Genomic DNA, 12,539 nt, shown 5'->3' with positions numbered 1-12,539 from the left:
GACAACCCACCAGAGGTACATTCTGAGTGTTTAACATAGTGCCAGTCTTGGAGAATAAGCACAGAGCTGGAAAGCACTCTTCCCATGGCTGTGGTTGGCTCCCTGTGTGGCTCCTGAGCAGCTTCATAGCCCCTCCATGCGTTAATTTACTTGTCTGTAAAGCAGGGACAATCATTCCCCCCCTGGGGCAGCCCAGGGGCCTGCTCTTGCTGGCAGCAGAGCTCAGTGAAACATGGCACAGTGGGGTTTGTCAGGGCAACTGGCTCAGGTTTGGGGCCAGGGCTGTTTGCCAGGACCCCAGCCTCTTCCTTCCTTCATCCTTCATTGCGTGTGACACCGAGGCCAAATTCAGTGTTTCCTTCAGCAGTGGTTTTACCAAAGCTGCTGAGCATCCCACCACCACATGGGTGACCCCACAGGCATGAGCCACTTGCAGGCAGCCACCATCTGTGCCATCTGCCTGCAAGGCCTGGCACTTTGGGATGGGGCATGGGGTGGGGAGCATGGAGGAAGCCACCAGGGCAGAAGTGCATGATGGTGCTTGTGCTGTAAAAAGGGAGTAGCTGTACACAGGTAGGGCCAGCACCAATCCCTTTCAGCCTTGTGTTTCTCAATAAGTAGTAGAGGGGATGCCAGGGCAGGGGTATTCAGGGCAGCTTTCAAGACATGGTCTTGGGCTGCAGGATTCTGCAGTAGTGGTGGAGTGGTAACAGGAAGGCAGTGGTGGCCAGGAGTGAACCCAGGAGAAGCAGGTAGCACACAGCCTCTCCAGACAGACTTGGGGACAAGGGGCCCAGCAACCTGGTCCCCCAGCCCTCAGCTTAGGGCTCCCCTAGCAGCACTGGTTAAAGCAGGGCACAGGAGAGCAAGCTCTGACACACTGTCTACTGGAGGGTTGTCACCAGTCCTGAAATAGTTCTGTTTCTCATGCTCTTGGTCTGCCAGAACTACTGTATTTTTCCTTTATTACAGCATGCAGGAAGCTCTCAAGTCCCAGCCTGTTCAGGGCTGTGCAGGCATGAAGCAAAGGGCAGAGGGGACAGATAGTAGTGTGGTCTGGTCCATAAATTGTCTTGAGATGAATTCTTGCTTTTTAGGTGACTATGTGATCCTCAGCATTAATGCTAGTCATCATCATCTGCTTCACTTTTTGTTCTTCATCCACATGGCCATTTAGGGTATGGCTCAGCTTAGAAAGGGAGACAGTTCTTACTGCACGTTTGGACAGGGCCAAACTCAGTGAGGCCCCAGCCTCAGCTGGTCACTACGGTTATATGAACACTAACTTGGAAAATACTCTGCAGGAAGCCCTGCAGAGGCTGCAACATGATGGAGTGGGGTCAGCCAATATTGGCTGTGGTGTTGCTTGAAAGACTGAAACTGTGCAGCATGGAACAGGGAGTGTGGTGGTTGTGTGGTGTGGCAGATGGATGCTTGCTCCTGGTGTGGTGCTGGCTGGGTCGGCTCGGTGCCTGTGTGCGCATGTTAGGTATGTGGTGTGGAATTTGGAGGGTAAATATTGATGTGGCATTGTCTGAAAACAACCCTCTGTTTTGAATCCTGCTCGCAAGCACAGACAGCTCCCCTCTAAGCTGCATCCTAATCCCCCTGGAAGCTTTGTTTGGCATTTCTATTGTGGGCCTGTCTCCAGAAATGTAAACTTGCTATTAATGACCTTTTTTTCCTCTTAAAATTAGGTGAAAAACCTGACAACAAATGGAAGGCTGGGGCCTTGGTCCCCATGGCAACTGTGTGAGCATTCGGATGGGGACAGCACAGGCTCCTGTATGTGTAGATCACGTTCATGTGACAACCCTCGTCCTCGCTGTGGAGGTCGCAGCTGTGAAGGGGCCAGGATTGAGGTTGCAAATTGTTCAAGGTACGTCAGGATTTTGTGCTTCTTAAGGGAACAAGAGTTGTGTCTGTGCACAGCTTAGCTCCTTCCTTGTGACCATGTCATTGTATCCCAGCCAAAGTGAGGTGTGTGAGGTCGAGCTTGAAGTCAGTGTAAAATGAAGAAACCCAAGGGCTCTGAGTGAAGAGCACTCAGCCAAGGCTCTTGGAAGATGAGCACCCCAAATTATTGTACCCTACACTGTGCCTTGGTTTCCCTCAGTTGTACAGTGAGTAGTGACCCCTCAGGAGGAGGTGAATAAGGCAGAGGTAGTTGTCAGCCAGCTGAACAGCAGACTAAAAAAATCAGAAAGCTCATAACTTCTCAGAGTTTGGGTTCCAAGGCCGCATTGCCAAAAACAAGCAGAGCTCCTTCAGAGCAACTCCTGTAAGGACAGGGCTGAGCCTAGCTCCAGGCAAGGCTTGTTTGCCTTGTTCTGCGAGTCTGTGACCTGTCTGCAGCACAGCCTGTCTGCTGGGCAGGTGAGAGCAGCACGTCATCCTCTGGCAGCGAGCGGGCTCGGGAGACGGCCCGGGGACGGCGCCGGAGCAGCACAGGCAGCTCAGCTTGTGCCCAAATGCTGCCTGCCCACAGAAGCCTGGAGCTCAGCTTTGGCAGTATGGAAGCTAAATGTCCTCCTGTGGGGTGCCCAAACATAGCCATGGTGTTTGTGTCCGTGGTACCCCACCACCCTCAGACTACATCATGTCATGACTCAAGGGAAGATGATGCAATAGTGTAAATACTATTTAACCAGGGTGGGGGCAGCCAGGATTTTGCTAAATATTGGGTCAATACAGTTTTAATCTACTTTATCTTCTCCATAAACATTAATTCCATTAAGGACATCTGCCTCTTGACTCATCCCTGGAGATCAGTGCTGGTCTTGGCACCAAAAATTCAGCAATATTCATGTTTTAATTGGCATCTCTCCTTCCAGTTATGGGCTGTGCTGCCCAAAAGGTGTGCAGTCATTCCTGCCCCTGTGCTGCCACCGTGGGCTGAGCAAAGCCTTCCCCAGGCAGGCTTTTTCTGTCAGTGGCAAATGGAAAACATGCCAGTGGGATGGGTTTCTCAGCACTGCTCTGATGGCAAAAGAGGCAGGAGCAGCTTCTAAGAAGGGGATGAAAAACAGATTATTCAATCTTAATACATAACAAAACAGCATGGTTTGAAAAATAGGGACATCTGGTCATCCTACATCCGCTTCAGCCCTCAAATTTCCTTTAATTGACTTCATACGGCATTGAGATTTCTTTCTGCAAAGAGGGAGTAGGATGTTTAAAAATGAGTTCTATTAGAAAGCTGGAGATCTGAAAGTGGATCTGCTAAAAATCCTGAAACACAAATAGATGTTAAGAGCTGTTGGGTTTTTGAGGATTTCTTTAGTAGAAATTACTTGCCCTTTTTGCAGCAGTAACAGCAACCTTGCATTTGATTTTTTTTCTTTTCATGATTGTACATATAATCTTTCTTTTGGGTTAAAGAGTTGGGAGGTAGTAGGTGGTTTAAAACATAGCAGAATAAAATGGAATAGTAGGATTTTTATATGAGTGAATTTCTTGTTCTTTGACCTTGTTTAGGGTGGGAGAGGGGAAGGGAGAGGGATGAGAGAACAAGAAGAGGAGGGGGGAAAGATCTAACAGGGTTCTGAAATAAAGCTGCCAAGAACAGGCAAGAGTTGATAAAAAACACAAAAACTGTGAAGGGCAATGTGGGTTTTAACTTTCATCCTCTTCCCTGATTGGTGCTATGCCAGGAAATATTTCTTGCCAGCAGTGTTATTAGTTCAGTAAATGCTTTGAAAATTAACATCTGTTTTCAAGCTTAGCTTTCAAGTTAGTGAGCACCTGAGTTGTTTTTTGACTAGACTTTTTAGAAAGATTTTTCTTTATAAAAAACACACCCCAGAAAAGATATTTTTTGGCTTAAGGCACTGAAGTGTCAAGATTAGACAGTTTTATAAGACACAGCATTACCACTGGCTCTGTATGAAATGAAACCTGCAGCACAGAAGAGATGAGATATGGTTCCTTCTCTCCTGCTTCAAGGTCCAGTGCTGCCAAATCAGAGGAAGGTGAGCTTTAATAGATGCAAGATTTTAAAGATGAAAATGTTGGCTTCTGTGTAAGCACAAGTTTGAGGTACCTCACACAGCAGCGTGGCAGGAGCCGCCTGCACGTGCTCAGCCTCTCACAGGAGCTTTGGCAATATCTCCAGCGCTGAGGTGTGAACTAGGGGGTTTTACATCACACTGGCTTCAGGCTGTGTTACCACTGTTCAGCAGAGATGTGATCACTCATTAAACCATGAAACTAGATCCTGCCTCTGAGCTCTTAATTGCCTCTGGTTTCTACAGATTTAAGGTCACAGTACAGTGACGTCTGCAGGTGGCCATGAAAGCTAGAAGCAATTATTGTTATTTTTAATGAAATTTGAGATTTCCATTTAATAGGATTCAATGCTGAAGGCTTTAGGAATATTATATATAAGAATATACAAAATATGATGAGGTTTGTGATAAAAACATGGGAGCTGGCAGTGGTGTTGCTGTAAGAGATTTAAAGCATCAATACGTACTGAATTAGCAGAGGGTAGGTTTTTTACATCCGTTGGCACAACTGGCCTTCACGATACTCAAAACCTGAACTCTTTGTGCAGAAGTGTTCAAGACATAGACCTTTGGGATCAGCCATTGGGTCAGAAGAGCAGGGTTATGAGACATGGGGAAGATGATGGGGGAATAGTCAATCAAAGTTACACTAACAACGCTATTGCCCAGCAAGTCCTAGGAGACGTTTTCAAAATCATTCAGCATTGTCTTCATTCTCTTCCTTTCCAATTCTTAGAGACTTCAAAGGGAGGAAAGTTAGGCCACTGCTAAGCACTTTCAAAACTCCCTTTTAAAAGTCTCCCCTGATACAAAGTCTGGTTGAAATGAATAATCTATTCTCCCATGAGTTCAACACTTCCCCCATACTCTGTTCTCTCTTACCCTCTTTGTTAGAAATGGCGCTTGGACACCGTGGTCTTCCTGGGCCCCCTGCAGCACCTCCTGTGGGATTGGCTTCCAGGTCCGGCAGCGATCCTGCAGCAATCCTGCTCCACGGTATGGGGGCAGGGTCTGCGTTGGACAGAGCAGGGAAGAAAGGTAAGAGTTGTCCTTGATGGTGTGTGTTCATTTCTGTGGCTGTAATGTTGGCAGCTGGAAGTGGTGGCTGGGAATGCAGATTGAGGCTGTTGGGCTCAATGCAGAAAGCAGAAGCAGTCCCAGAGCCTGGGAGGCATGCGGCTGTTTACAAGCATGGACACTCTCTTTCAGTGAGCCTGTGAACATCAGACGCTTCAGAGCTGCCCTCACTCCCAAGCAGGACCCTTCAGGCCTTCACAAGTATTCCTGTCCCACACAGAGGGCTGACTTCCTCACGGAATGCAGAATCTGTGCCTGCTGTTTGCACTGTAGAGTTTACAGGCACAGTTACTCTGTTCTGATCTGTCCCTGGAGTGGCAGCTGAGTATGTGCAGCTTTCACTGCCAGTTGCACCATTCCCAAGTCTCTATTACTTGTTCTGATGCTCCAAAAGCAGTTCATGACAAAATACAGCTTAACTCACAGATTCAGGGTTGAGTTTTTGTAGGGCATGGCATCAGAAAAACATCTTTTTTCCCCTCTAAGCTACGAAAATTTCACACAAAATTACTAAAACCTAATACTTTCTGAACCTACAGAGCCATCTGCACTATAATGCTTCTTCAAGCTTGGCCCCTCATGAAACACGTGCTTCAAGGCATCCCAGCTTCTTTCCAGGCCTGACATTTCATTAAAGGGCACCTCTACTTGGCAATAGGCTGTTGCTTGTCCCTTGAGTGGTCACTAAGACATATGTCTCTGCATTTCTCAGAATAAAAAGAGCAATTCATTTCATTGCCTTGTTTCAAGACATTTTAATGTTTGGTTTGATTTGTGTCCATTCACAATGGTCCTTTTTGGGTTTGAAGACTACCTCTGAGTAAATTGCAGTTCTGTGTGATTAAATTTGAGAACAATATTGGTTAAAAAGCTGAACAAAGTTACAGTTACTTTTGACACAGAACATGAAGTAGCATTCACGTAGGGCCTGCTTTTAGATGCATATAGCATCTGGTTGCAAACTCCAGTTTCCTAGGGTCGAGGCAGAAGTAAAAGCCAGATTGTGTGAAGAGAAGATTGTCAGGTGTTTAGCACTTGCCATTAGTGACAGATGACTGTTGAGTTGTCCTCCCACCAGTCATCCCATTTAGAATATTTACTATCCACTCTCCCTTTTTGTGACACTTGGGCTTCAGTTTATGAGCTCTTTTGTGGACTCAGTGTTTGTGGAAAAGTTTTGAGACAGAGCACTTGAGAAAACCTGATCTCGACCATTCACTCCAACTGTCTCACCGAGCTCAGCCTGATTAACCACCCTCATTTGGTACAAAGGCTACATTTCTCTCCATGGACAGGAATATTGCTAATCTGACATTGTGTCAGTCTCTGCTGGCTCTCTGTGCATGCATCAGTTGTGCCCAAATGCAGTGTGCAGTCTTGCATCTCGCACCATTTTGTACCTCGGATGTGCTGACGTGGAGTTTTTTGAGCAGTGCTCTTTCTTCTTTCAGATTCTGTAATGAGAACAGTCCATGTCCATTACCGATTTTTTGGTCTTCATGGGGACCTTGGAATAAATGTAGCGTGAATTGTGGTGGAGGGATTCATTCAAGGCAGAGGTCCTGTGAAAATGGAAACACATGTCCAGGCTGTGCTGTGGTATGTATTGTTTACTGACATTGCACGAGGGGCACCTGTTGACAGTAGCATCAAGGAACAGGATATTTAGCTCTTCTCTCCACTGTGGTTTTATTTCTCAAGCAAGAAGAAAATGCTGTCCTCAGCTTTTGCTGGAGAGGATGCTGAAATGAACTTGGAAACAGAGGGGTGGCAGATTTACGGACAGACTGGTGTACAGAGTACTTCCTTAGGCCTCTGTAGGCTGATATCAAGTCCTTCACCTGAAAGATCTATAGATGTTCCTTTCTTCTGTCCCACTCCCAAGAATTATCCTGTTGAGTCAAGGAGGCCACACACACATCAGAAATGAGTTGCACTGTCATACTTGAGTAAACAAGAGGTCCAACACCCCATCTGCTCTTTTTATTTTCCCTTTCCTGTTCCGGCAGCTGTTTCATGCAGCCTTTTTAATTGATTGTAGGGTTTCCTTTCAGTGTAAGCAGACTTGATCTGGAACCTCCCATTTCTTCACAAGCTGTTTGGCATTTACACTAGAACCATGAAGTCCTGAAGCATTGCATTTCTTCCCCTCTGCCAGAAAAGAGTTGTTTATTTAGTTACTTTAAATCAAGAACACAAATGCTTATCACTGGAATTCCTTCCACTGGTGACGAGAATTGTAAAACCCTCAAATCCCCCCATTCCCAGCCAGCCAGAATGTTGTCTGTGTTCAATGGCTGCTGTAGACCAAGGATGGCAAATGGTTCATAACCTTCACTAGAGAGTTTGAAAAGCCAATCAAACTAAAATAGCTGTAAGAAGATCTACTCTAAACCCATATTAAAAATAAAAAAATAAACTTACAAGGAATAAACCTTACTGACATTTTGTCCTCTTGGGGCTCCTCTATGCTGACCTGAGAACAGCCTCTCAGGGTCAGAGCAGAAAACTTGTTTGCTGTTATTATTATCTGTTGCCTGAATTATTCTTCTGCCCATAATGAACCAAGCTGTCGAAGCCCCACAGGATTTTGAGTCAGCAAAGAAATACAAACCTGAGGGAGACATAAAACCAGCAAGCACAGTTTACCCTTGAGGTCCACCTGAAGCTATGCACTACCACTGCCTCCATAGTCACCATATTTTGTGCCATGCCCAGCATTGACTTGTGCCTGTGAGGTCAGAGAAGGTGGATGGGGATTGTTTTAGATCCAGAGGGTACCCCTTACTTTCTGAAGTGTAAATAAACCTCTGCCAGTTAGGCTGCTGCTGTTTAATAAGTAAGGAGGAAGTGGTTTTCCTTCTTGGCAGGAATATAAAACCTGCAACCCGGAGAGCTGCCCGGAGGTGCGCAGGAACACACCCTGGACCCCTTGGATGCCTGTCAACATCACCCAGAGCGGTGCCCGCCAGGAGCAGCGCTTCCGCTACACGTGCCGGGCCCAGCTGTCAGATCCCCATGAGCTGCAGTTCGGGAGGAAGAAAACCGAGAGTCGGTTCTGCCCCAACGATGGCTCCGCAGTGTGTGACACTGACTGTACGTCCTGCCAGCTCTGAGGGACCATGGGGCAGGCCTGGGTGTGGTGGTGCAAGGGGGATCCTCTCAGAACAATAAGACTGTGTCTGCAGTAGTGTTGACATGTAGGACTGGTGTCACTGCAGAGGGGCAGCGATGGGGAGAACCCTGTGACATAGACAGACAGTTGTGAGCTCTGTGCTTATGGCAGTGTATAGATTTGTTCTTGCTCCTGCCAGGCTGCCCCAAAGACAACAGGCGAGTAATGAGGGTGTAAAGAAGAGAAGAGCAGTTCTCAGGACAGTGTGTCTTTTTTTTCTTCCTGGAGCTCCCCTTGTGCACTGTCTCTCAGGTTGTTCCCTGCAGTACTGCTGTGATGCAAGGCAGCATCTTGAGGGCACAGTCTGGACTGCCACAATTTGCTGCCCAGGGAGGTCATTTATCAGGGTTATCAGTAAACTCAGTTTGTATGGTACAAATTTCTTTTCCTGTCTAGCTTAGCTGTAGCTCTGGGAAAAAAAAGACTCTTGCTAAGGGCTTTCAACAGAAGCTATTCTGCAGGGCACATAGATCCTGATTGTATTCATGAGCTGAACCCCTTTCTAAAAGCCCAGCAACTGGTTAATCTGTGATCTTATGGTGTCTTGTTTGTTTTCCTTGAAGCTCTTGTTGATGACCTCCTCAAGACTGGTAAGACCTCTGCACGGATTATCAATGGGGGCTGGTCCTTTTGGGGGGCCTGGTCTTCCTGTTCCAGGGACTGTGAGCTGGGCTTTAGGATCAGGAAGAGAACATGCACAAACCCTGAACCTAAAAATGGTGGCTTGCCCTGTGTGGGGTCAGCGATGGAGTACCAAGACTGCAATCCTCACCCCTGCCCAGGTAACCATGATCATCTTCCTGCATGAAATTCAGAGGTGTTTTCCCAAATCTTAATGGTAGAGCAACAACAGCAAAAAAAAAAAAAAAATCAGTATTTTTAAGCTGCCTTTTTTTTGTTTGTTTGTTTTTCGTTTGGGGGACTTTCCTTATTTTTTTAAAGCTATTGTAATGACCCGTGTATGTGATCTTTAGTGCTGACTTAGGTTTCTTCTCAGCTCAGAGGGTAACACAGCCACATCCTCTAGAGGAAGTAGCATGGTGGCTTATAGCAATCCTTTGCTTCAGGAAGGTTTGATGCTCCATCCAGTGGAGGGCATCATGGTTCATCTGCTCCCTGATGAGGAGGCAGGCTTAATAAATGTGGCTTAATACTGTTTAGAGATGCTTGCTGTGGCGGTTCTTCTTGTGAACACTTGTTTCTTCCCCCTCTCCTGCTTACGTATTGTTCTTGCGATGGGCATCTACTCTTGACATCAGTTACCATTTCCTGCACAGCCAGCAGGGAGTATTCTTGCCTGGTTTCCTGGTTTTCGAGTTTGTCCTCATGTTTATGTTGCACTCCTGGTCCAGAATAGTAGTAATAGACCATTGACTACTGTATTCTCTCTCACTTATCCTTCTCCTTGCTCTGTAATAAGTGTCTAAACTAAATTTAAGTGATCTTACACAAATTACCTTGCCTCTTTGCAGTTCCAGCAATTATCTACCTCTGGCAATACAGTCTGTGGCCCACACTTGAAAATGCTCTATTATAGTAGTACTATTATGATTCTAAAATTCAATACAAAGATAAAATTCAAATGCAGATACGATCAGAATGTGCAGCAAGAGCATAGCAAGAGTGTCAAATATTGCACTCCATGGCCTATAAAAAGGAAATAATTCTAGCACTATAAAGGCAGCTATTAGTACTATTTTGGAAGCTCTTGGTGGCTTTTCACTAATGTCTGTGCCCTTTTTCTGTGCTGTTTTCTCCCCTTGGACACTGATGTTTTACAATCTGTTCCGAGTGCATGATTACTATTTCTCTGTGTCTCCCTCCTTCCCTGCCTCACTCAATGTGTATACACAAATCCTGGGTTTATTTCACTCTAAGTCACCAGGTTATTATCTTGATGGCATGTGGACCTGCGAACCAGGCAGTTTAGTGGGTGATTCAAGGATCTTAAGTCCCTCCATAGTTTTATTATTAATCTCTTACAGGGTTATGCTTAGATCATAGAGTGGTTTGGGTTGGAAGGGACCTTTAAAGTCACCTAGTCCAATGCCCATGCAATGAGCAGGGTCAATAAATAAAGCCTCTGAATTTCTGTTTCCTGACGGCTGGGACTAGAGGACTTGGGCCTCCCACAGAAAGATCCCATATAAGCTCCACTTAGGTGCTACAGTGCTTTTTTCCCAAGTAAATTTGCTGTTGCTGTGAAGCTTCAGGAGACAATATAGTAGTAGTAGTACTACTAGTAATAATAATAATAGTAATAATAGCAATGCTGTTTTATAAAAAGGAAAGGAATAGAATGGAGTAGAATATTTCAGTGAATATTAATGACTACAACAAAGAATAGTTTCCATTTTTGGCACTTTATGATGCAGAATCTTTTTCTGCACAGACGCATTCTGCATCCACAGGAGACAGTGGATTTGTACCCTCTCTTGATGTGAAGTTCTTGTCAGGCCCAAATGTCCTGGGGTGCAGGAAACTGCTAGCTAGTGTGGGCAGGGTGGATGTGGAAGGTGAGACATTGGGGCTCTCCAGCTTTGTCACAGTGAGAGGAGTAACCAATGGCCTCTACCTGTCTGTGCTTGCTTTTCAATGCCCTCCAGTGAAAGGCTCATGGTCTTGCTGGACTCCCTGGTCTCACTGCTCAGCCACCTGTGGGGGTGGGCACTACCAGCGCACACGGACCTGCACCAACCCAGCTCCATCCAGCGGGGAGGACATCTGCATCGGGCTGCACACAGAGGAGGCCCTCTGCAACACGCACCCCTGCCAAGGTAGACACTTCTCATCCCTGCTCCAGCTGGCTTCCATGGTGGTGGGAGCAAGGCACAGCTGCAAAATGTTATAAAACAAATCAGAAACACCACCAGTTATGAGTTTTTTGGCCATTCAGTCAATGTCTGTTGAGCCAGGGAAAAAGGAGACAGTCCAGCGTTAACTGCAATGCATCCCCTTTCTCTTTGCCTGTTCACTGGTTCTTGCTCTGGCATTCTGGTGCCGGTCAAGCAAAATCTTGCTAATGGTTGATCCCTTTCAAGTACTAGAAAAAGCAGGAGCTTGGTTCTTCTGTGTGGAAGCTGACATGACAAACAAAAGGGGCCATGAGGCAGCAATTTGTACAAGGGAAGGGGATCCTTCCGTTTTGTTTCACAGACAGCAGATCAGCATGTGCTACAACTCAGAGGATAGGGTTTAGATCTGTGCTGGTTTTGAACTACCTTTGTGTATTTCTGATCCAGTGCAGGCTGACTCCTGCCCTTAGGAACCTCAGCAAAACTGTTAGTGCTCTAATTTGTGCTGGCTGCTTGAGGTATCCCTGGCAGCCCACATCAAAATTTGGAGGTCCTGGTGCAACATTGCCCCACCCTGCTCCTTGTATGTCTTTAACCAGAGAGCTTATCTAGGAGCTTTTAAGGCAACTTGGTTCTGTGCAGTGCTCCACCAAGGGTTGGTTTAGTCCATGTTAGGAGAGCTACAACCTGACAAGTAGGGTGTGATGCTTGCACTGAGAAAATTAAATCCACTAAGGACCCCTGGATTAGATGTGCGAGAGAGGCCCAGGCCAGGATCTAGAATCCTTCAGCGTGGGAGAAGTGTGGTATCTACAAAGCATCTTTTTCCTTCTTGGTGACGCTGTATGTGTGTTGTCCTAACCCTGGACTTCAGGTGGCTGGTCAGAGTGGTCAGAGTGGAGCCTGTGTAATGAAGAGGGCATCCAGTACCGCAGCCGCTACTGCGAGGTGCACAGCCCGGACTCTTCCCAGTGCGTCGGAAACAGCACTCAGTACCAGGATTGCCTGTATAATGAAATTCCTGGTATGTACCATGTCATCCAGGAGGAGAGGGTGGGCCAGTTCAGGAGAGCAGCTTGTGCCTGGACTGTCAAACTAGGCTGAGATCTTCTCTATTATAATTTGGGCTTGGATGCTTCTAGAAAAACAAGAAAACAGACAAACGTTATAAATTCCCTTGTGGCAGGCACAAGGTAAAAGGCATTCCCTTAAGCAGCTTAACATTTCTTTTAAACAGAATTACCTTGATCTGTAACAAATAACTAGTATTGCTTCAACTGCATCGAAGCTTTTAACCTTGTATAGTTTGTCTTAGGCTGGGTTATAAAAATTGTCTCTGTTCTCAGTATGCATACAGGCAACAGAAGGTCCTTGATTTCAGGTATCAAAAAAGCATCCCAAAAGAGTGAAGAATTAAGGTGAGGCAGATGGAGAAAATTGGGATGTGAAGGTGGGAGATTAATCCAGGGTCTAACAGAGCAACAC

The 12,539-nt window shown here is 46.2% G+C and overlaps 1 protein-coding gene across 5 annotated transcripts in view; it reads left to right on the top strand.

Annotated features, from left to right (window-relative positions):
* The window catches only part of SEMA5B (semaphorin 5B), a 271,124-nt gene that overhangs the window by 233,367 nt on the left and 25,218 nt on the right, over window positions 1-12,539 (top strand). For 4 of the 5 annotated variants that reach the window (XM_032114157.1, XM_032114158.1, XM_032114156.1 and 1 more), the window contains exons 14-20: window positions 1,698-1,879; window positions 4,902-5,045; window positions 6,536-6,683; window positions 7,955-8,180; window positions 8,823-9,041; window positions 10,866-11,036; window positions 11,929-12,078. In XM_032114157.1, coding sequence (XP_031970048.1) covers window positions 1,698-1,879; window positions 4,902-5,045; window positions 6,536-6,683; window positions 7,955-8,180; window positions 8,823-9,041; window positions 10,866-11,036; window positions 11,929-12,078 — 1,240 coding nt within the window. The other variant, XM_032114160.1, reaches the window with a different exon arrangement.

Source organism: Corvus moneduloides, chromosome 7 (genome assembly GCF_009650955.1).
Source record: "Corvus moneduloides isolate bCorMon1 chromosome 7, bCorMon1.pri, whole genome shotgun sequence".
NCBI lineage: Eukaryota > Metazoa > Chordata > Aves > Passeriformes > Corvidae > Corvus > Corvus moneduloides.
The sequence above is the reverse complement of the archived record's forward strand: the minus strand, read 5'-3'. Positions and strand labels throughout refer to the sequence as shown.